Source organism: Saccopteryx leptura, chromosome 11 (assembly GCF_036850995.1).
Source record: "Saccopteryx leptura isolate mSacLep1 chromosome 11, mSacLep1_pri_phased_curated, whole genome shotgun sequence".
Classification (NCBI taxonomy): domain Eukaryota; kingdom Metazoa; phylum Chordata; class Mammalia; order Chiroptera; family Emballonuridae; genus Saccopteryx; species Saccopteryx leptura.
In genome coordinates this window covers 75,372,321-75,395,623 of record NC_089513.1, presented here as the reverse complement: position 1 = coordinate 75,395,623, position 23,303 = coordinate 75,372,321, and the positions used below count along the sequence as shown (strand labels likewise).

The 23,303-nt window shown below is 49.1% G+C and overlaps 1 protein-coding gene across 1 annotated transcript; it reads left to right on the top strand.

Moving 5' to 3' along the window:
* Positions 1 to 1,171: 1,171 nt before the first annotated feature.
* On the top strand, positions 1,172 to 21,341 carry VCAM1 (vascular cell adhesion molecule 1). Its single transcript, XM_066352914.1, has 9 exons — positions 1,172 to 1,427; positions 1,978 to 2,262; positions 4,529 to 4,849; positions 6,092 to 6,358; positions 8,729 to 9,007; positions 11,272 to 11,592; positions 12,459 to 12,725; positions 15,911 to 16,177; positions 20,438 to 21,341. Exons 1-9 carry the CDS (start codon positions 1,376 to 1,378, stop codon positions 20,596 to 20,598), a joined length of 2,220 nt encoding a protein of 739 aa, XP_066209011.1. The 5' UTR covers positions 1,172 to 1,375; the 3' UTR covers positions 20,599 to 21,341.
* The last annotated feature ends 1,962 nt before the right edge of the window (positions 21,342 to 23,303 follow it).

Here is a 23,303-nt window from a genome sequence, read left to right as displayed (position 1 = left end):
AGCTGTGTGAAGGCAAGGCTGAGACAGACATTTCCAAACAGCCTCATTTCACTCGTGGGAGGGGAGGGCGGGGGCAGGAGGAGAAAGAACATAAAACTGGTCATCGTCACCTCCCGTAGGACAAAAACAAGTTATTTTTCATGTTTTAACTATGTTTGCGGTGAAATCTCACAGTCCAAGAGATTAACTACTTCAGATGAACTCCCTGCGTTTGCATCTGACTCTGCAAGAGATTCACTCAGCAAGTGAGCCCGAGGGTTGGTCACTTTTCTGAACTAAAAGAGAGAGAGAAAAAATATATATGATTTCTCTTGTTTTGGTAGTGTTCCTTTCCTTCACACTCAAGGAAATTATTTTAGAAAGTTGATGTTTGTGGTAACAAAACAAAAAAAAAAAAAAAAGAAAAGAACACAACAAAACTATTTTTATAAACAAAAATGATAAAACTAAGAATGATGAGGTCGCCCTCTGAAAAATTAACTCATCAAAAAGATAGAAGCTTTTTCTTTTCTTTTTTCCCCCAAGAGGAGCCTTTCAGCCTCTGCTTTAGAACGGCAACCCTCTCTCTTCCTCATGGAGAAAACTCGGTTCACATGACATAGTGCTTATTTAGCGACTTCAAAAACTGCAGCACAGGCCCTGGCCGGGCAGCTCAGTAGGTTAGAGAACGTTGCCCTGAGACGCCAAGGTTGCGGGTTTGATCTCTGGTCAGGACACAGACAAGAATCAAGCAACAAATGTATGAATAAGTGGAACAACGAATCACTGTTTCTCTCTCCCCTCCCCCACTCTCCAAAATCAATTGGGAAAAAGAAGAAGAAGAAGAAGAAGAAAAAAAAAACCCCTGGATAAATTTACTCTTCTCTCTCTTGCTCCCGCCCCACCCCCACCCCCGGCCCCCTGGACTCAGAAAGAGCCTCCTTCTGCAGTGAGCCTGACCTCCTATCTTTCTTGTGAAGATATATCCCTTTGGAATGAAAATCAGTTGGAGCCCTCCTATCATGACCTTGACAGTGTGTCTTTTCTCCGAGGCAGAGAGAGAGAGAGAGAGAGAGAGAGAGAGAGAGAGAAAGAGAAAGAGCAGTTGCCAGGCTGAGAGCCACGGAAGGGGTTAATGCTGGACTTGGCCGGCTGTCAGTTCAACTTTTTTTCTCTGGCTCTGCCCCGGGTTTCCCCTGAAGGGATTTCCCTCCGCCTCTGCACCGAGACCCTTTATAAAGAACAGACTTTCCATTTCACTCCTCACTGAGCCTCCCTGGTTCAGAAGCCCGAGACTCTCCCCAGGCACGTCCAGTCCAGGTGGGACAGGAGGACACCAGGAAGGACACCAGGAAGGGTTTCTCATCACCGGCGGCCACTGAAAACGCCCGGGAAGATGGTCGGGACCTTGGCGGCCTCCAGCATACTTTGGACGGCGTTTGCAGCTTGTAAGTCCCGCTCCTCCATCTGCTCCCAACGCTGGCGTTCCGTTTTAGCCCTGACTTTGGCTCCGTCAGTTCTTGGGGGCGGGGTAGGGGGTGGTGGAGAGAGGGGCCGAGGTTCTCAAACAGTGAGGACGTTTCATTTCACCTGACTTTTGATGTGCTACTGACTATTTGGCATGGCTGGAGCTGCAAACTGATGTTTTTGGGGGGAACTTCCCCCTGTCCCATGTCAAATGAGCGTTTGGATTCTGTCTCCAGCGAGGTCTCTTTTCATTTCCTGCGCTTGATAACGAGATCCAACTTAGCAAATAACCAAACAGGCCTGACGGACGGGCTTCCAGGTGGGGACCGAGAGCTCGCTGAGTGCAGGTCACTTCCACACCTTCCCCGGCAGGGACGCCAGCGCTGTTGGCTGCCTTGGCAGGGAGCTGGAAGCCGTGCAGGAAAGAGGGAGGCCAGATCGGGTGGCGGGAGGACGTTAGACCGGAACAGAGGCGAGGAGGACGCTACACTGGCCCGTGTGACGCGGCCTCTCTCGTTCCTGCCTCCCCAGGTCTAGCGTTTAAACTGGAGATGGTCCCGGAGGACCGCGTGGTGGCTCAGATCGGCTCCTCGGTCTCGCTGACCTGCAGCACCAGGGGCTGCGAGTCCCCCGCCTTCTCCTGGAGGACCCTGACGGACAGCCCGCTGAACGGGAGGGTGCGGAGCGAGGGGACCTCGTCCACGCTGACCATGGACCCTGTCAGTTTCGAGAACGAGCACTCCTACCTGTGCACGGCCACGTGCAGGTCCGAGAAGGTGGAGAAGGCGGAGAAGAGGATCGAGGTGCACATCTACTGTGAGTACCCAGAGAACCTTCCGGTGTCCTCTCCGGACTGCTTTCCCATCGGTTTCTAAACACAGCATTTAAAATAATTGCCCAGGTCTAGACTCTTGCCTAGAGGACTTACTGCACCCGGGAAGTGAGAGGCAGCGGAGTCTCTGGCTTCCGACCCACAACCCCAATCTCAGCTTCTGGTTCCAACTCTGCCAGACACGGTGACTTGGGTGAGACTCAGCCGCCCTGGGCTCTTCTTTTCTGAGCCCTGAAAGAAAGATCTCTCAAGTTTTCTTTCTTTTCTTTTTCAAACATTTCCCTTTGCACATACATACCCTTGTGTGTTAGCTACATGATTCATGACCTGCATCCACCAGGGATTTTCCACTTAGTTCGTCTTATGCAACTGGGTGCTTAGAATCAGTTTAAGCAGAGATGTATAGTGTTGGCCATACGAATGTCTTCTTAGACACGAGAGTAATATCTGTATAGACTTTGTCCACTTGGTTCTGGGAGAGAGCAGTGTAAGAAAGAGTCTGTTGTTGTTGGTGGTGGTGGTGGTGGAGACGGTGTCATTAATCCTTCATGCTCAGCAGCCCAACCTCAAGGGTGTCTGTATAATGAATCGGCTTTGCCTCGTGAGTGTGAATGAATAGCCCTAGTTTACCATTCCACCAACATACACATCCCAGTCTCGTCTCAACCCGGCAGACAAAGTGAGCGCGGGAGGCCCGGGAGAGAGAACCTGAAATAAATCACTCGCCTTTGCTGGCCGACGGGCACTCGGGCAGGAGAACAAAACAGAACAAAACTAAACAAGGGCAACAAAAAAGCTGCAGTGCTTTACAGTCCTCTCTTCACGGAGAGGTCGCGCGGTTATTTAATAACGAGGCGGCTTCCCTCCTGCAGCCGCGGGGCGGAGCTCCGCCTGGCCCGTGACTCGGAGCCCTCAGCGCGCCCGCCCTGTGAGTTGCTAATGCTTCTCAGCACACTGCGCCTGGCCGGCTGCTTTCAATTACACTGGCCGGGCAGCGCCGTCTGTGTGCGTGCGCCCCCCCCCCCCCCCAGCTCCGTGAGAGGCCCCCTTATGTGGCCACAGAGAAAACCAGCAAGTTCTCATATTACCTGGCAGCCCACTGCGTGGATTGCCGGCGTAGTTCTCACGGAACAGGCGGGGCAGAAATTACTGGTGGGGAAATGAAAAAGGACTGTGTTTCTCTCACCTAAGAGATTCCCAAGGGCCTTTGCCTCTCTGCTCACAAGCACCAAAGAGCTGGAGATTCACAAGAGGCGAAAGGAAGACCCGTCTGGCTTTAATTATCTTGCCTGAAGTTTTTCCTTGAAGTCTGCCCGGTCTCTATGTTGCACACTCCTTCCTGCCTTCATTCCGCATTCGACTGTCGTAGGCTTCAGAGTTGAGACCTTTGTGTTATTGTGACACCGAGTCTTGAATCCAGTCAAGGCGTTCCCATCACGAAGGTCTGAAATGAGAAGGAAGCCCTCGGCAGGGAGGCAGCGCGCCCCCTGAACGCGGAGAGGTGCCGGCGGAGTGCTGGGTCCGGCACTGCTGGAGGCAGGCCCGCGCAGATAAAGACGGCACACGCGTGCCTGTCTCGTGGACCAGTTCCCGCCCGGGGCTCCATCTGCAGAAGGCACTCAGTTATTAACGTGGCTCTCTCACTCACTGCTCAGCACGCCTTTCCCGATCACTGTCCTTTGCAGGTACCCTTTGAGCCTCCAGTTCCTAATCTGTAAAATGGAGAGTATACTCGCCCTGATTCATGTAAGAGAAGGTGATGTCACAGAATATAAACCTCTAGTAGCAGTACAGAATAATAGAAACCTTGCGTTTGAACCCCAGACTTAACATTTATTAGCGGGGTGACTTTGGGCGGGTTATGCAAATGCACGGAGGTCTACGTTTTCGTATCTGTGAAGTGTGGTCTGTACCTCTTGGGGTTATGGTGAGGCTAAAATAAAATCATTGATGTTAAATGGCACCGGGATGGGCACATAGGAGTATTTAATACACCTTAATTTCTTCTCCTTTCTCTTATTCCAATAACGTACAAACCTCAGTACACGCAGGATCAGACTACAGCATTGGCTAAAAGGTGACTGTCTCTGATGCGTGAACCCACCCAAATCACGAAAGGCTACTTGAACAATGACTCAAGTCTGCATTAACAAAAACATCAGCTTCGGCCTGTGTCGCATTGACTCACTGCGGGACCTTACGCGACACGAGCCAGAAACTCGCTCACCTGTGTTCGTTTGCCCTTCGCAGCTTTCCCTAGGGACCCCGAGATTCGCTTCAGCGGCCTCCTGGAGGTGGGCAAGCCGGTCACAGCCACGTGTTCGGTCCCTGACATCTACCCAGCTGAAAGGCTGGAGGTCGACTTGCTGAAGGGCCAGCAGCTCTTGAAAAATCAGGACTTTCCGGATCCTATGGAGAAGAAGTCCCTGGAAACCAAGAGCGTGGAAGTGACCTTCACGCCCACCCGTGAGGATATCGGGAAAGCCCTGGTTTGCCGAGCTCAGCTACACGACGAGGAGATTAACGCCGAGCTCCGACAGAGGGAGACGACGGAACACCTGCAGGTCTACAGTAAGTGCGTGGGTGGCGCGGTCCTGTCTCTGTGGGGGTGGAGTCTCGGGTGTATCTAGGGCAATACCCTTAGCGGCTAACGTCAAGGGGAGACTTGGCTCGCTCCGTGTTTATTCACCGGGAACGCCACACCTGTCGACGCCAATGAAGAGAGCGCTGGGTTTGGGTTCGCAAGACTGGAGCTTCCGTTCTGGCTCCATTGACTGTGTGAACCTGGCTCACTTAACCGCTCTATTCCCCAGTCTATCAAAGGGGAGTAATAAGAATAATACCCCCTGATTGAGAAGTAGGAAATGGGCTCAGACGGTGCCATTTTTAAATCATGTTTGTCACTCTTACGCGATGACTTGAAATATCAAGGGAGAGAGATCAGATCTGACGAGGTGAGGATGTTTTCTCTACGAGCACACGTGTGCACTGGGTGACTGGGTGGGAGAGGGGCCCCCCCCCCCCACTCTGGAGGCTGCCTGGGATTTGTAGGCGGCCCCTTGGTCCCAGAACTGGGTAGGAGTGGCCTCACTGTGCTCTGCTTTAGACTAAAATGCTGTGTTCTGCTCCGGACATCACACCCGAAAGGGTTATTGCCAACAAGAGCATGTTTGAAAGAGAATGAGATGGAGAGATTTTTATCAATATTTTGAAAAGAATAGTCAAGCTAAGGGGATATTTTCCCCTGGAGAATACAAAACTTGGAAAAGAGAGCTATAATTACTTGAGAGACAGTCATGTGGGAAAGGGATTTGATTCATTCTGTGACGGCAGGGGGCTGAATTATGACCAACGCGTAAAACTTAGTTAAAAAGATGATGATTTCAGCTCAGCAGGGGGAAGATGTTCTAATAACGAGAGCTGTCTGGAAATCTGCCAGACTGTTTTGTAAGGTGGTGGGATGCCTCACGCCCTGAGTGCTGAAGATGACTCTGGTGACCACTTGGCAAGGATGCCGGGATGGGGCTCCCACCTTTCCTGGGAAATGGAATCACATTTTAAGGGTCTTTTTAAATATCTGACTATCTGTGGCCAGCTGAAGACACCAAACATCAAAAAAATAAAATAAAAAAAAAAATGAACCCCATCAAATTAGTCAGAAACTGGGATCGACTAGTCCTTTCTTTGGGTCTGACACGGGAAGTTTGTCAAATTCGTGGGCTCACATGAACGCAGTCTGTGGGAGAAATACACTCTCCCCGTTGGATCAAGATGGCGCTTCGCAATGGCTAATGTCATGCCCGGTCTTTTCAGTCTCTCCCAAGAACACCGTCATCTCTGTGAGCCCCTCCACAAGGCTGCGAGAAGGTGGCTCCGTGACCATGACGTGTTCCGGCAAAGGCCTGCCAGCTCCGCGCATTTTCTGGAGCAAGCAACTAGACAGCGGCCACCTGCAGCCCCTCTCCGGGAATGCCACCCTCACGCTAATTGCTATGAGGACGGAAGACTCGGGAATTTATGTGTGTGAAGCCGTTAATGCGGTGGGGAGAGAAAGAACACAGGTGGAGTTAATTGTTCAAGGTAAGTCGAACGTGCAAAAGGAGGACAAAGACGTGTCGCTGGGATCTGAGCAAAAGCGAGGCAGCTTCCTTGCCAAAAGCGCTCCCTGGGGTTTTAGCGCTGTCCCATCTCACTGTCATGCGCTTCAGCAGGAAGATAAATGCCTCTTACACTCCGAACAGGTCGAGCGCCGGCCGCATAGCAGGCGCTCCGTAACTGTCGGGTGAATGAATTGCAAAGGTGGGCAACTCTGCCCTGGCCGGTTGGCTCAGCTGTAGAGCATCGGCCTGGTGTGCGGGGGACCCGGGTTCGATTCCCGGCCAGGGCACACAGGAGAAGCGCCCATCTGCTTCTCCACCCCTCCCCCCTCCTTCCTCTCTGTCTCTCTCTTCCCCTCCTGCAGCCAAGGCTCCATTGGAGCAAAGATGGCCCGGGCGCTGGGGATGGCTCCTTGGCCTCTGCCCCAGGCGCTAGAGTGGCTCTGGTCGCGGCAGAGTGTCGCCCCTGGTGGGCGTGCTGGGTGGATCCCGGTCGGGTGCATGCGGGAGTCTGTCTGACTGTCTCTCCCCGTTTCTAGCTGCAGAAAAATACCCCCCCCCCAAAAAAAGATGGACAACTCTATTTTCCGAATATGAAAACGTGAGGTTTAAACTCGGATGGTTAAAGAGTAAAATCCAAACTCACCATCAGTAGGTGAACTCGGTTGGGTGGTGGATGAGCCATCCTGGGAGGCCAGGAAAGATACATAGCCCAGGAACCGAGGTGCAAAGCGCTGGTCACCCCATCCTGGTCCTGGAAAACTCCACCCCACGATAAGCTGCGTCCTATTTTCAGTGAGAGGGAAACACATCTGGGGTTAGGACGGCTTGTTTTGTTCTTTGCATTACAAGGTACTAACAACCTGAAGTCCTCAAGGGAGAACTGAACTTTCAAAGTATAGTACCTTTGGGTGAACCTACTAGGCACTCCTCGCAGGGGCAACAAATTCTCTTGGTAACAATCGCAGCCACTGTGTAAAAAAAAACACAACAACCAACCATCTGAGACTTGTTCACAGACAGGAAGTGGCTGTTTTTAAAGTTCCCCATTCTCACGCCAGCATATAAGAAATTCATAAACTCTGGGCATCGTCCTGAAGGAGCTGTCAGTTTCGGAGTTGCGGGACACTTCCGGTTTCCTCAGGGGACCAGAGTGGAGGTTTCCAGTTCCCTTTCTCCCTGGATGGCAGTGTGCCCAGCAGGGATAGCTTGTGCCCAGCAGGGGACAGCTCGCAGCCAAGGCACTTTCCTGGAAACTGTGGAGTCTTAGAGGTTTGCCCTCCCGTCTCGGTTCCCAGTCCCCGAGTTCGCTGTAAAGGATTTTTTATTTTGCGTCAAAGTTTAGGAGGTGGCTTATGTGTCCCTTTCATGCTTGGACTTGGACTTTGCTTTCAGCGTGACTTCCAGCGGGGCCACTTGGCATTGCCCGCACGGAAGCACTCAGCGCTGGCCCGTGGTGGGTGCTGGGTGTTGTATCTGATTGGAGGACGTCCTTCTGTGGCTTTTGCAGCTTCATTCAGTACCTCTCAGAGGTCTGTTTTATCTGCACCCGAGGGTGGCTGGATTTCGTTGTTCAAGCAGCTGAAAAGCTGGGATCCTGAATCAGATCCACCTGGCTTTAAGCCTTAATTTTTGCCCCTTGCAAGATGGATCAAGTTCTTTATCGTTTCTGAGCCTAAATTTCCTCAGGGAAAAGAAGAAGAAGGAGAAGAGGAGAAGGAGGAGGAGAAGGAGGAGGAGAAGGAGGAGGAGGAGGAGGAGAAGGAGGAGGAGGAGGAGGAGAAGGAGGAGGAGGAGGAGGAGAAGGAGGAGGAGGAGGAGGAGGAGGAGAAGGAGAAGGGGAGAGGGAAAGGGAGAGGGAGAGGGGGAGAGGGAGGGGAGGGGGGAGGGAAAGGGGGTGGGGGAGGGGAGGAGGAGGAGAATTAACAGCAACAGTTCATGAAGTTGTTGTGAGGATTAGATGAGACAATATATGTAAAGTGGTTGACACAATGCTGAATGCTGAATACGCTGGAAGCTCTTAAATTATTTGAGCTGTTTGTCCACTGTTACAGGGACTCGACACACTATATTTGAGCAGAGACTGAATTATTGTTATGAAAAGATGCGGCCCTCTGTCTTGATAGATGTTTACCCACATTCATCCTGTTCAATGACTGAATCAATGGACTACTGTGGGTTCATTCTCACAAGATGTGGTCTCACTCCTGGTGGTCCCAAGGCAGAAAGGAATAGCTTTTCCTTGGCACAAATGTTAACTTTAAGGAAATCAAACAAGCAAAAAGACCATATATTGGAATGAGGTGAAAGAAAATAATTTTCTCTTCCTTTTGTCTTGTCCCCCTCCCACCAGAAAAACTGTTTACGGTTGAGGTCTCCCCCGGACCCCAGATTGCTGCTCAGATCGGCGACGCAGTTGTTTTGACCTGTGGGGTGAAGGGCTGTGAGTCCCCCCTGTCTTTCTCGTGGAGGACCCAGACACACAGCCCCCTGAGCGGGAAGGTGTGGACGGAGGGGAACACGTCCACGCTGACCCTGAGCCCTGTGAGTTTTGAGAACGGACGTGCTTACCTGTGTGCCGTGACCTGTGGGCGTAAGAAGCTGGAAAAGGAAGTGAAGGTGGATCTCTACTGTAAGTGGTCTTCAGAACCGTTTCCTCTTTTTGTTTTTGTTTTCATTTCCATTGGAAGAAACATGATGCGCGTCTGTGATATACCCTGTGATCCGTGTGTTTAGAGAGGGAATTCAGCATTGGCAATGGTTCTTAAATCTTGAAATCCAGAATTTCCGATGCAACTCACTTGGCCTAAATCTTACGTACGGGTGAGATACGTACACAGCATCGGAGGTCCTTGTGTCTTGTCAGCACCGCGTCCTGCGTGGGAACACTGCGCGTGCTCACTACGCCCATCCCCTCTGGGTGTGGGGGGGGTGTTTGAGGTGATGGTGAGCAGGGGGAGGGGTCGGTGCTGCTCAGAGTTAGAACTGGGGGTGAGCCCCGAGCCTACTGTCTCGAAGGCATATTTGGAAAGCTGGCCCTGGCCGGTTGGCTCAGCGGTAGAGCGTCGGCCTAGCGTGCGGAGGACCCGGGTTCGATTCCTGGCCAGGGCACACAGGAGAGGCGCCCATTTGCTTCTCCACCCCTCTGCCGCACTTTCCTCTCTGTCTCTCTCTTCCCCTCCCGCAGCCAAGGCTCCATTGGAGCAAAGATGGCCCGGGCACTGGGGATGGCTCTGTGGCCTCTGCCCCAGGCGCTAGAGTGGCTCTGGTCGCAATATGGCGACGCCCAGGATGGGCAGAGCATCGCCCCCTGATGGGCAGAGCGTCGCCCCATGGTGGGCGTGCCGGGTGGATCCCGGTCGGGCGCATGCGGGAGTCTGTCTGACTGTCTCTCCCCGTTTCCAGCTTCAGAAAAGTGAAAAAAAAAAAAAAGGAAAGCTGATAGGCAGGTTGGGGAAACAGAGTCAGCAGGGAGCAGGAGAGAGCCAGAAAGGAAGACAGGGAGTTGATGTGGTCAGAGGGGGCGGGCGGGGGCAGCAGCAGGGAGCACCGGAGGCTGAGTGATGTTCCCGGAACTGCACACATACACTGCGCTTTTCCTTGCTGTTCTCGTCACCGTAATGGGAACCCTTTACACCCTCAAATCTCTGTGATGGCGACAGTGCCGGGGTCCTCGGTTTTAATGGGCAAGGGACCCCATATGCAAAGTGACTGCAAAGTTTTTTGTTTTGAGAGGGTTCTCATGTCTTATTTGGCAGAATTCAAGAGAACATCGTGTAGAGATTTTCTACTGGAAAACCCGCCCAAACTGGTGTGCCCCCCTCGGGATCTGTGCCCCTAGGTCACAGGGAGATCTAGAGCAGAGTCTACCTGGGAAGGGATTTGACTCTCTCAAAAGAAGAAGTGTGTTTTAGTGTGTCGTCGTGTCACCCAGAGTCCAGGGCCTGCCACCGGAAATGTGAACCAGCGGGTGAGGTCTCCTTGCACTAAGTAAACAAGGAGGGTGTATCACGTTAACAACCCTTCCCTTAAGGGGGAAGAAGACAGACAAAACGTCGTTAGCCCTGCTCTTGCTCTTGGTAACTAGGGTAGTCTTATTTTTATTGATTTGGATAAGATGCAGGATAAATATTATTTAGAACAGAAATCTAACGGGTTTTTTTTTTTTTCTTAACTACCAAGTATTGTCTGAGAAATATTTAAACCCTGCCGCCTACACTTGGCCACCGGAAACACAAGTGTTGAAACCGAGCACTGCCTTGTGGGTCTTCACTGATCCGGAGAGCCTGCCCGGCTCGGAGAGGCCAAGTTTGAGCTCGGAACTCAGAGAAATACAAGTTCTGAGCTCAGCTCAACGGCTGCCCAGACGTGATGCTTGAGGAAGTCTCTTGGCCCCTGTGAGCTTTGTAGACTTCCCTAGCTATAAAACAAGTTTTCTGTAAGTTTTCCTAGCTGTAAAAATGAGTGAAATAATACCCATTTTATCAGCCTGTTTTGAAGACTGAGATATATTAACGGACCAGCACAAAATAAATACTCAATACATCATGGTAAACGTTTAAAACATGCAGTTACTAAACAAGGCGGGTGAAAGCTCACATGTCCTTTGAAAAGTCCGTTCATGGCTGTCAGCGGGATTTATATCCCTAAGAAGAAAAAATGAAGTGTATTTATTACGCGATGACTTCATTTACTACTTTTTTTGTTTCCAGCGTTAATATATATATATATCTAATATCATGAATATTTATACTGAATGTCATTATTTACATACGAGTGCTCATTCAATCCTAAGGGATTGAAAACTGTCACTTGAGACCTTTGGGTTCAGTAGAGATCAGTTCTGGTTTCCTGTGACTGTCCCATATAAACGTCACTTTCTCTTGATCTTTGCAGCATTCCCTAGGGACCCAGAGATCGAGATGGGCGGCGTGTTGGTGAACGGCGAGCCGGCCACAGTGAGCTGCAACATTTCCAACGTGTACCCCTTAGACCGCCTGCAGGTCGAGCTGTTGAAGGGGGGACGTATCATGGCGAGGAAGAACTTTCTGGAGGACAGGGAAAATCAGTCCCTGGAGACGGGGAGTCTGGAAACGACCTTCGTCCCCACCGCTGAAGACACCGGCAGCGTGCTTGTTTGTCGGGCTAAGTTACATATTGGCGGGATGGAACTTGAACCCAAACAGAGGCAGAGTACACAGACGCTGCATGTGAACAGTAAGTGTGATTGATGTAGCCATGATTCAACGGGGGTTTCTCTGTCGCGGGCCACGGTTCACAATGAGACTGAGAGTTAGCAATACCTGCGCAGAATAAAACTGAAAAGAAACGTCAAAATGACGGTTATAACAACACATAAAACAAGAACCATGTATAAGCCTACTATGCTAGGAGTTGGCAGTTCGGGAAGGGTCACAGGGGCAGCTGGTCTGCTCAGTGTGGTCTGAGGTGAGCTCCCTCGTGCAAGTCAGCTGGCAGCTCAGTGGGGGACGGCTGGTCCCAGACGGCCTCACCTACACGTCGGGGGCCTTCTCTGGGATACCTGGGCCTCCCTCTCCCCATATGCTGTCTCCCCCTGAAGGGCGGTGGCCCAGGTCAATCAGCAGAGTGCACTGTTTCGAGAGGGTGGTGATGAAAGCCGCCTCTTAAGGCTCAGGCCAGGCAGTCCCATAGTGTCCCTTCCTCCCTGTCACCCCCTTCAAAGTGAGCTCACAGGCAGCCCGGTTCCCAGGGGTAGCAACACAGACTCCACCTTTTCGCAGGAGATTCAAGTAATTTGCGGTCATGTTCAACATACCGTAAATGTCAATATACGCTACCGCTGCTCGTCCACTGTTGGTAGCGAGAGTTTCCACCAACCTCACGTCCATTAGAAAATATGTAATATGTGTTCGCTTTTTCTGTCCACAATTCGGACTCCGCTAAAGTAAAGGAAGACAGAAACCTCCTTTGGTAAAGTTATCAAGGTTTAGAAACGGCTCTAATCCCCTGAGTGTATAGCTCCAGTCTGGTGACATGATTAAAGCTCTTTGGAACTCAGGGCATGAGCTGGGTCAAGCTAACAAGTGTCCCTGCCTTCTCAGCTGCCCCCGGAAACACCACCATCTCAGTCAGCCCCTCCCCCACCCTGAAGGAAGGTGGGTCCGTGAATATGACATGCTCTAGCGACGGCCTTCCAGCCCCCAGAATCCGGTGGAGCAGGCGGCTGGGCAACGGGCATCTACAGCTTCTTTCCGAGAACACAACGCTCACCTTACTTTCTGCCAAAGTGGAAGATTCTGGCGTGTACGTGTGTGAAGCGAGTAACCGGGCTGGAATTAGCAGAGAAGAAGTCAGAGTAATCGTTCAAGGTGAGCAGAGTGCGATTAATCCTACTCCTAATATTATTTTGGCTGTGTTGCTGGTTTTGAACGAAGTCCTCCTTTTTAAAAATATGTTTAAAACATTTAAGTGGCAGTGGATGTGCAATATTATCTTAGTTTCAAATGTCTAACCCCGTGAATAGACATTTACATAATTTATGAGCTGAGCACCTCGATACATCCAGTACCCATCTGACACCATCTATTGTTATGACAATATTATCGGTCATACTCCTTATGCTGGACTTGACATCCCTGTAAATAGTCTGCGACTACCAATCTATACTTTCAGCCAGCCCCCCACCTCTCCCCTCCCCCATCTGACGACCATCGAAATGTTCTCTGTCACTACTGACTCTGTTTCTGTTTGGCTTATTTGTTTATTTCGGTTTTGAGAGTCACCTATAGCTGAAATCACCCGGCATTTGTCTTTCTCTCTCTGACTTATCTCACTTAGCACAATACCCTCCAGGTCCATCCATGTGACTGCAGATGGCAAGATTTTTGTTCTTTTTCATGGACGAGTAATATTCCATCGTGTATATGCACCACTTCTTCTTTATCCACTCATCTACTGATGGGCATTCACACTGCTTCCATACCATGACTATTGTAAATAATGCCCCAGTAAACATATGAATGTATATGTCTTTACAATTTAGTGTTTTGTTTTGTTTTTGTTTCTTTGGATAATTACCAAAAAGTGGAATTGCTGGGTCCTTCTTGGTCTTTTGTTACAGCCTTTGTTTTAAACTCCATTTTGTCTGGTAGAAGTACTGCTACCCAAACTTTTGTCTGTTACCATTTTCATGAAATATCTTTTTCTATTCCTTTACGTTCAGTCTGTGTGTGTGGCTCTCCATCTGAAGTGAGTCTCTTGTCGACAGCATATGGAAGGGTGGTCTGATTTTGTTATCCATTCGGTCACCATCTATCTTTTGATTGAAACAGATAAACCACTTGCATTTAAAATAATTATTGATGGAAATGTATTTATTGCCATATTATTGTTATTATTATTTAGCACTTTTTCTTCTTGAAGAAGAAGACACTTTACCATGGCTTGTAATACTAGTTTGGTGGTGGTGGGCCTCTTTAGTTTATTCTTGTCTCAGAAGTTCTTTATCTGTCCTTCGGTTCAAAAGGATGGAGTCATCTTGGTTGTAGGTCCTTGCTTTTCATCACTTTGAATATTTTGTTCCACTCCCTTCCAGCCTAAAAGATTTCTGTTGAGAAATCAGCAGTCTTATGGGAGCTCCCTTGTTGGTAACTAACTGCTAAGAACCTCCCCTCTCCCTCAATAAAAAGTGTACAGAGCCTCTGGGATGACTTCAAGCACACCAACAATTGCATCATGGGGGTGCCAGAAGGAGGAGAGAGAGAGCAAGAAATTGAAAATCTACTTGAAAAAATAATGACAGAAAACTTCCTTAACCTGTTAAGGAAATAGACACACAAGTGCAGGAAGTACAGAAAGTCCCAAACAAGAGGAATCCAAAGTCCTCTATGAAAAAAAAAAAAAAATTTACTAAAAAAAAAACAAAAAAAAAACGTATCGAGGGTTTTGAGGAGCTCATGATGTTTCCTATGCATGCAAGTCCCGGAATAGTACTTTCTCATGAACCATGCCAAGTCTCTTATCCTCCGACTCTCTCAACCTCAAGTGGACTGCCGGCCCCGGGACCTGAGCCAGCGGTTCCGGCTGCCCTTGTGAGGCCGTGACCACGGTGCTGGGAGGAGAATAAGGAGAGAGGCAGACGTGTCTGGACATTCCTTCGGATTACAGCCACCGTATCCACCTGCACTGGACGCTCGGTGGTAATCTCACCAGGTGCCTGCTCGCACGCGCTCAGAAGCCCAGGAGGCGCTTAGGCCTTTTGTAAATGCTGATATTAAGATGCGCAGCAGCGACCGTGTCTGCCGGTCCAGTTTGATGGCATAGAAACGCTGAGTGGAAGAAACTGTCAAACCCGGGGCCTCTATCCAGGATCAGAGCCAAGACCGAGAACAAAGCCGCTTTCAGCTGACACGCTGCAGCCACAGGCAGTTCTTAGGCAAAACCATGAAACGGCCAATTGGGAGTTTCCCCCCCATACTTCCCCTTTTGGGGTTCAAGGCCTGTTTCTTCACTGGGGCTCTCATACCCCTCGGTGTTGATTCCTCTCTTACTCCTGGGTATTATTTCTACTGAGGTGTTAGTGGCTTCCTGGTCACCCCATCGCAATGATCATTTGTATTCTAAGGAAGGTCTTCGGAGGGGCAGTGCACAGCCTCAGAGGAAGCCCTGAGGATGGATGTCATGGTAGTGTCACTCTGGTTGAGGAAAAAATCTGCAATCACGTCAGAAAAATAGATACATGTAAGGGGAATCTCACTTACAAAACGGTGCTAGAGTACCTCTTTCCCGGGGTTACGTCCTAATAGAAATGTTGTAAGTCGGGGACCCAGCCCAGTGCCCGACACTTAGTAAACGGTAGCTGTGGTTATTAAGGACAGGAAGAACGCCATCTCCATCTGCACAGCTGGATTTCTTTTTTTTTTTTTTTTTTGTATTTTTCTGAAGCTGGAAACGGGGAGAGACAGTCAGACAGACTCCTGCATGCGCCTGACCGGGATCCACCCGGCATGCCCACCAGGAGCAATGCTCTGCCCACCAGGGGGCGATGCTCTGCCCCTCCGGGGCGTCGCTCTGCCGCTACCAGAGCCACTCTAGCGCCTGGGGCAGAGGCCAAGGAGCCGTCCCCAGCGCCCGGGCCATCTTTGCTCCAATGGAGCCTTGGCTGCAGGAGGGGAAGAGAGAGACAGAGAGGAAGGAGGGGGGTGGAGAAGCAAATGGGCGCTTCTCCTATGTGCCCTGGCCGGGAATCGAACCCGGGTCCCCCGCACGCCAGGCCAACGCTCTACCTCTGAGCCAACCGGCCAGGGCCGGATTTCTTGATCTGAGGGGATCCACCCTGTAAGGGCCCTTGTCCTTCAAGGAAGCACAAACCATTCTGGTTACACGGCAATGCGACCAAAAACGGGTTCATTTTTTTACATAGGCATTCTGCAGATGTTCTTTAAACCCATGTCATTCTGGCTAGGCTGGGTGCGGGGTTAGAGTGAGGGGCGTGTGAGAAGGACTCGGTCTGTAGTTCACCCGCTCAGAGGTGCCTTTCGAATTCTCTTTACAGTTGCTTCCAACGACATACGGCTTACAGCTTCTCCTTCCGAGCACGTAAAGGAAGGGGACACTGTCACCATCTCCTGCACTTGTGGAAATGTTCCCCACACGTGGATTATCCTGAAGAAAAAGGAGAAGACAGGAGACACGGTGCTGAGGGCCGTGGAAGGCGCGTACACCATCCAGCAGGCCCAGCTAGAGGATGCGGGCGTGTACGAGTGCGAATCGAAAAACGCGATCGGCTTGCAGTTGAGAAGGATCAAGCTGGATGTGACAGGTCAGAGCTTTGGTCTTGTTTCTGTGGCTCCACATCGACTGCGGTTATTCTTTCATGTTTCCTAAAATAATAACAACGTGTAACTGCTCCGTCCTATGGGGTGTGGCCAGGAGGTTGACATGAATCATGGGTGAGTGTGGAGTTCTTGTCTGCTTTTTCCAAAGTTGACAGTTCTTCATTGGTCTCTGCGGTCTTGTAATCTCCTAAGTGTTTAAACATATTTTTGAAACCTTCCCCTGGGGGGGGGGGGGGTTGACAAGAAAACCAAAGACGTAGGACGGGCGCCCAGAGAAAGGAGGGTCCCTACCCTCCCAGTTTCCTTCCTAACGGGAGAGAATGCTATTCTCTGTGCACAGAGCAATGGCATCTTTCCTGGGTTGACTCTTTTCAGGATAATAATCGGGCGTGACCGTCTTGATGCAGAACAGCAGAAAAGAATCTCTAGACTACAGAATCGCCTCCTTAAAAATTCTAGCCCCTGGCCCTGGCCGGCTGGCTCAGTGGTAGAGCGTCGGGCTGGCGTGCAGGAGTCCCGGGTTTGATTCCTGGCCAGGGCACACAGGAGAAGCGCCCATCTGCTTCTCCACCCCTCCCCCTCTCCTTCCTCTCTGTCTCTCTCTTCCCCTCCCGCAGCCAAGGCTCCACTGGAGCAAAGTTGGCCTGGGCGCTGAGGATGGCTCCATGGCCTCTGCCTCAGGCGCTAGAATGGCTCTGGTTGCAACAGAGCGACGCCCCAGATGGGCAGAGCATCGCCCCCTGGTGGGCGTGCCGGGTGGATCCTGGTCAGGCGCATGCCATGCGGGAGTCTGACTGCCTCCCCATTTCCAATTTTAGAAAAAAAAAATTCTAGCCCCTTGTCTGTTCTACCAGATTCTGATGGAGAGGGGGAGGAGTGGCATGGTCTCAACGGAGAGGCTGCAGGGGACCCCTAACCTTCTAACCCCTCTGTGATGCACAGTGCCGAGACCTGTGGGTATTACTGGTGCAGGCAGAAGAGCTGCCTTTCCTGGTCAGCTTCCCACTCCTCGCGTGCTCACGCGCTCCCACTGCGGGACGGGAAGCCCTCCGTGGAGTGAACGGGACTGCAGACAAACGCAGCTCCCTGGGGCCCCTCTGGCTGTCTGAGTTAGCAACCACAGGTCAGTGTCCGGAGAATCTGAACCCAGGTCAGAAAACCAGGTAAAATTTCATGCATCTGGCCAACATTTTCAAGATGGCAAGCCTGACCCTTACGTTTTCTGTCTTCACAATACCTCCCCGAAACACGACAGTATCAATACACCCACCTAGAAATGTTAAAGAAGGGGACAATGTCGTGATGACATGTCAAGCTTTTAGCCACCCGCCTGCAGTGATTATCCTGAAAAGCGTTGATCTGGCCATTGCAGTTACTATGTGTTCAAAGAATGGAACATTTACCTTGCATCATGTCACTCAGAATGACTCGGGTGTGTGTGTACGCGCGCGTGTGTGATATCAGTGCGTCCAATGAGGTTGGTTGGGCATGATATGCTGTCTGGATTGAGAGCTCAGTGATGAGTAGGTTAAAATGCAGGCAGTCCGGACCTTCTTTTCATTCTTGATGTCCCCGCCCCCTCGCCACCTTTAAGTCCAGCCCCAGAAAATCAGACTCCTCACATTTTCGTAATGCTGTTTCTAGTTAGCAATTCTCTTTAAAGACATATCAGAGTGGCCCTACTTTCTCTTTTCCAGTCACACACTATTAAGTTAGTAACATATACAGTGTGTTTGTAAAGTCACGGTGTACTTTTGACCGGTCACAGGAAAGCAACAAAAGATGATAGAAATGTGAAATCTGCACCAAATAAAAGGAAAACCCTCCCAGTTTCTGTAGGATGATGTGTCAGCATGTGCGCATGCGCAGATGATGATGTAACACCGTGTATACAGCGGAGCAGCCCACGGCCATGCCAGTCAAGATGTGGATGGTACAGAGGAAAGTTCAGTGTGTTCTGTGGCTCGCTAAATTCAAATCCGTGACCAAAGTGCAACATGAATATCAGTGCATTTATAATGAAGCGCCACCACATAGGAATAACATTCCTCGGTGGGATAAGCAGTTGAAGGAAACTGGCAGTTTGGTGGAGAAACCCCGTTCTGGTAGGCCATCAGTCAATGATGAATCTGTAGAGGCTATACAGGATAGCTACCTAAGGAGCCCTAAAAAATCTGTGCGTGAGCCCACATCGAACTGCACTGAATAGGTATGAAACTGGGAGAGTTTTCCTTTTATTTGGTGCAGATTTCACATTTCTATCGTCTTTTGTTGCTTTCTTGTGACCGGTCAAAAGTGCTTTTGACCATGACTTTACGGACACACTGTATATTGCCATTTTTCACTGATGACTTACGTGAACAATCCAAGCATACTGGGCATTCAGCTAGAAGAAATTCAGGCTTCCCTAGACTAAATATGGTTTAAAATACCAACAGATGGAGATAAGAATCTTATCGTTTTCCTGGGTATTTCGAACTACTTCTCCTTTTTTATCTAGCTGCGTTTTAAAATCAACTCTGCTTTGTTTTGGCTTGCATGTGTTGCAATGATAGCAATCGTTGGGCGCCCTCTGGGTCATCAGTGTGCATACAGCTCGTAGCAAAGTGTATTTGAACATCGCTCTTTAATGTTTGAGAACTGACTCAGCAGCAAGTTTGTGTTTCCCTGAAGAGAGGCCTGAAGGGAAAAACTGAAGGCAAAAATACTGATTAAACTTCAAAGAAAATAATAGGAGCAGAAATACCACTGCTCAACATGTCATCAACGTTGATGCCTAACAACCATTATGACGGTGGACGTCCCATTGAAACATGACCCCTCCTCTTTGACTCATTAGTGCTACCCTAGCGAGGGCAAGGAGAAGAACGAGGCGATCATCATGATGTGCAGGGCGAAGGGTCGTTAACCTTAATAATTTGAAAACTTCACTTCCCATCCTGACCCTAAGCGCTTCTTTTCTACCTGGGTAACCTCTGGTGATCGGAGATCATCACCAAAGGCAGGTCACTCATTTCTCTCAGGGCTGAGACGACATAAATGCCACCTGAACACATGCCATCTGACCTGACACTTGTGAGGTCATGTGACGCTGTGCAATCAGAACTAGAAGCAGAGACGTGTCCCCAGTCTATGCCTGACTGTCCTCTTCAGATGCCCTTGTGAGGTTAAGGTATTACATAGTGGTGTAGCTGTCCAGTGACCTTTAGTAGATTAGAAAGGGTGCTAATTTAGGTTTTTTTATACTGTTACCTTCTGTACCCAACTTACAACTAAATGACAAAATGACAGGATGCAGAAAGAAACAGATGTATTACTATTAAAATGTTACTATATATTTTAATAGTAATATATATCGGGGGCCAACTATACCAGGTGAGCCTGGTAGTTGCTGTTCAGTGGACCAAAAAAGAAAATCGGTAATTTACCGTCTGCAGGAGGAAACCAAATTTAATAAATAATCATACAATCAAATGTTCCATTGCAAGCTGCGATAGAAGCTATAAAGGGAAGGCGCAGTGGCTTATAAAAGTCTCTTAGGGCTCCTAGTTTAGGCTGAGGGAGATGCAGGTCAGAGAGTGACTCTCTGAGTAAGTTACATTTATGCCAAAATATGATACCACCCCAAAACTTCAGTTCATCAAGAGATGACGTAAATGGCGAAGAGGAATAATATATATTAAGATGCCCTACGTCAGAGACACAAAATATAAAGTTTTCCGTATATCTTCGAAAAAGCTGTTGGCAAGAATTCTATTGCTTACTATTTTATTATATAGCGGTTGGCTATAGGGTTATATATATATATATATATATATATATATATATATATATATATACTCCAGATGGTACAAGGACTTTCTTGGACAACTGATGAGTCATGTCCATTCGTAGGGAATCAGAGTCCTGATTCTTGACTGAATATTTATATTTCCTAAAGCAAACAGTCCTCTGCAATGCTTGCACCCTTCCTTCCCTTCTACAAGTGAACCTGCCTCTATTTGACTCCAGGTTTGTGGATGTCAGCAGCTGCCTTTCTGACCCACCGTGACCACAGCCGCTCCCAGACGGCTGTTTGCATGATTCAGAGGAAGAGAGGCATGTGGGGTCTTCTTGGCTCTTATCTTTGCTCTGTTTCCCTTCTCTTTAGAGAATGAGCTGTTCCGTGAAAACATGTAAATATTATTGTTAAACAGTTTCTCTTTGTCCTAGACATTAATTGCACCAATTTTGTTATTTTCCAGGAAGAGAAAACGACAAGGACTATTTTTCTCCCGGACTTCTGGTGCTTTACTGCGTGTCCTCCGTTATCATAACGGCCATCGGGATGATCGTTTACTTTGCCAGGAAAGCCAACATGAAGGGGTCGTACAGTCTGGTAGAAGCACAGAAATCCAAAGTGTAGCTAATGTTTGAAAGTTTCGACCAGAGACGTTATTTATCAGTTCAAATCCTTCACGACATTTGACGAGAAAAACCACAAAGTCTTGACTTCCCAGAAACAGCAAACTCTTGGGGGAAAAAATGGCTGCTCGTGCTGCTGGCTGTGAGCCAGAAGCCAGAGGAAAACTTTCTGCCTAAAAAAAAAAAATAGGCACTCCCACGGAGCTGTGAGGATCGGAGCAGTTCCTTGATGTGTATATACAGTAACGTGATCTGTACATATGTAAAATAAAATTATGCCGTGGCCAGATTGCTTCCTGTAGCAGCGTCTACAGTGAGAGCTCTCGAGTCATCAGACCGTGCTGCCTGGATGGATCGTTCTAACTTAACGCATCTTAGAAAAATTTAACATTCATGTTGACTGGCAGCTGACCTCTGTCATCCTTTTTATATTTTATCTCCTTTACCAGAATTTTACAAAGTTCACGGACAACAACTTCCTATTTGTAAAAACGCCAGAGTTTTATATAGTTACCGGCGAATGATGAACCAAGCGCGCGCTGGGTTGATTTCAGGTACTAAGTGCTTCGACCTTGGTGTGATGGTCGCCAGGGTTTTGCGGGATGGTACTGACTTGGTACGGAGACGTTTTATGATGCTGTTTGTTCAGCACACTCTTGTGTAACCGTCCTAATAATGCAACTTCTTTTGATCCTCTTTTGTAAATGTTTAGTCTTTTCGTGGAGTAAAGTGATTATTTCTGGACTTGCGAGCGTTGTGTGGTTAATACCAAGCTGCCTCCTCTCGTCACACAGTAGCCCTCTTTTGAAATCCCAAGTTCCAAGGAGGAAGAGTTCAGACCCCCCAGAACTAAGAAGTAACCCTCACAGTGTAGCCCTCCAACGGCTTTGGTCAGAACCACCACAGGGACCCTGTACAAATTCAGATTTCTTGGTGCCATCTTAACCCACTGAATTGAAATGATCTGGTTTTGTACCCTTGGAATCGGCAACTCAAAGAATTTAAAATATAGCATATGCAAAGGCATGAATCCAGACGAACATGGCATTTGTTTAAGATCAACGAATGAAGACCATGGTCACACTGGTAAGACCAAGAACTATGGCATGCTACTCCTCAGAGCCCCTGACACACCGCTCACTGAGGGCTCTTTCACTGAGTGGGAATAAATATCTTCAATTACGTATTGACCATTCCCTCGCTTTCTTTGGGGACTTTATAGCTACATAGCCCTAAATAAAACATTATTTAGTGTCACCAGATTCTGAATTTTATATAACTACAATCAAACACTAAATTTGCCTGTGACTATTCTTTCACTCAAAATTATGTTTTTGTATGATTCACCCATGTTGTTGTATACAGCTATTGGTCATTCATTTTTTATTCTGAGAGTCTGTAGTATTTAGCACTCTATATTACAGTATAGTACTATGAGATTTGCCACAATGTATTGATCCATTCTACTGTGGACAGATGTTTGATCTGTTCCCAGTTTTTTTCTATTATGAGCAAGACTTCTAGAAATATTATTTTACATGGCCCCGGCTAACAGTGTCTGGGGGGCGGGGGGAAGCATTTACAAAGGAGTGCATACCATATGATTTCATTTATGTGTAGTTCAAAGCATGCAAAAATAATGCCTAGTGTTAAAGTTAGGGTATTAGTTACTTCTTGGGTGACATGGATGAAAGGAGCATAATAGGACTTTCCAGGTTTGTTCTTCTGTGTGATCTGGGGTGGTGGTGATGTTAATGAAGTTTGCATTTAAAAAGAAGATTCTTGCGAAGAAGGGCATAGAGCGTACACGTGGGGAAGAGAAAGAGACAGACGGCCGTGCTCAGTCCACGTCCCACATCCCCCCCACCGCGGGGCGGTAGGGACGGTCCCTTCAGAAGCCAGAGTTCAGTTCTCTTATCCCCAGAACTTCAGTGATGGTGTGGGGTAAAGAGAGGGGACCACCTTACCCTGGAGACCAGAGAGGTCCTCCCCTCCCACTCCTGATCTCCGTTCTGAGAACTTTCCAAGGGGAGTAGCCGAGATGAGTGAGCAGCGGGGTGAAGACAGGCAGGTGACACTTCAACAGAAGCCACCAGACCTCCGGGAAGAGGGACTTTTCTTACCCGACTGCCCTCGTGGCTGAGATGGGCATGACCGTGAGGAACAACCCTGTCAACTGCTCCGGGCTCGCTGGGCACCCGGCGGGCTTGCCCGCTCAGGTAGGCATGCTTCACACACAGCGTCTCTGGATCCGAATGAAACTCCCTCAACTCATTTGCCTCGTATTCTAGTGGGGAGGAAACACACGGCTGATCTGGGGAGGGCGGGGCCGAAGAAGCACTTGCATGCATTCAAAACTCATTCAGTTACCAAGACACGGAACGCTGTCACAGAGAAAACAAGTGACCTTAAACATAAAAGGTGAAAGGTGCGATGACAATGAACGCTATTACTCTGGCCTGAGGTCATACTCCGTGTTTAGAAATCAGGAATAGCCTGATCAGGCGGCGGCGCAGTGGATAGAGCATCAGACTGGGATGCAGAGGACCCAGGTTGGAGACCTCAAGGTCGCCGACTTGAGCGCAGGCTCATCTGGTTTGAGCAAGGCTCACCAGCTTGGACCCAAGGTCTCTGGCTTGAGCAAGGGGTCACTCGGTCTGCTGTAGCCCCCTGGTCAGGGCACATATGAGAAAACAATCACTGAAG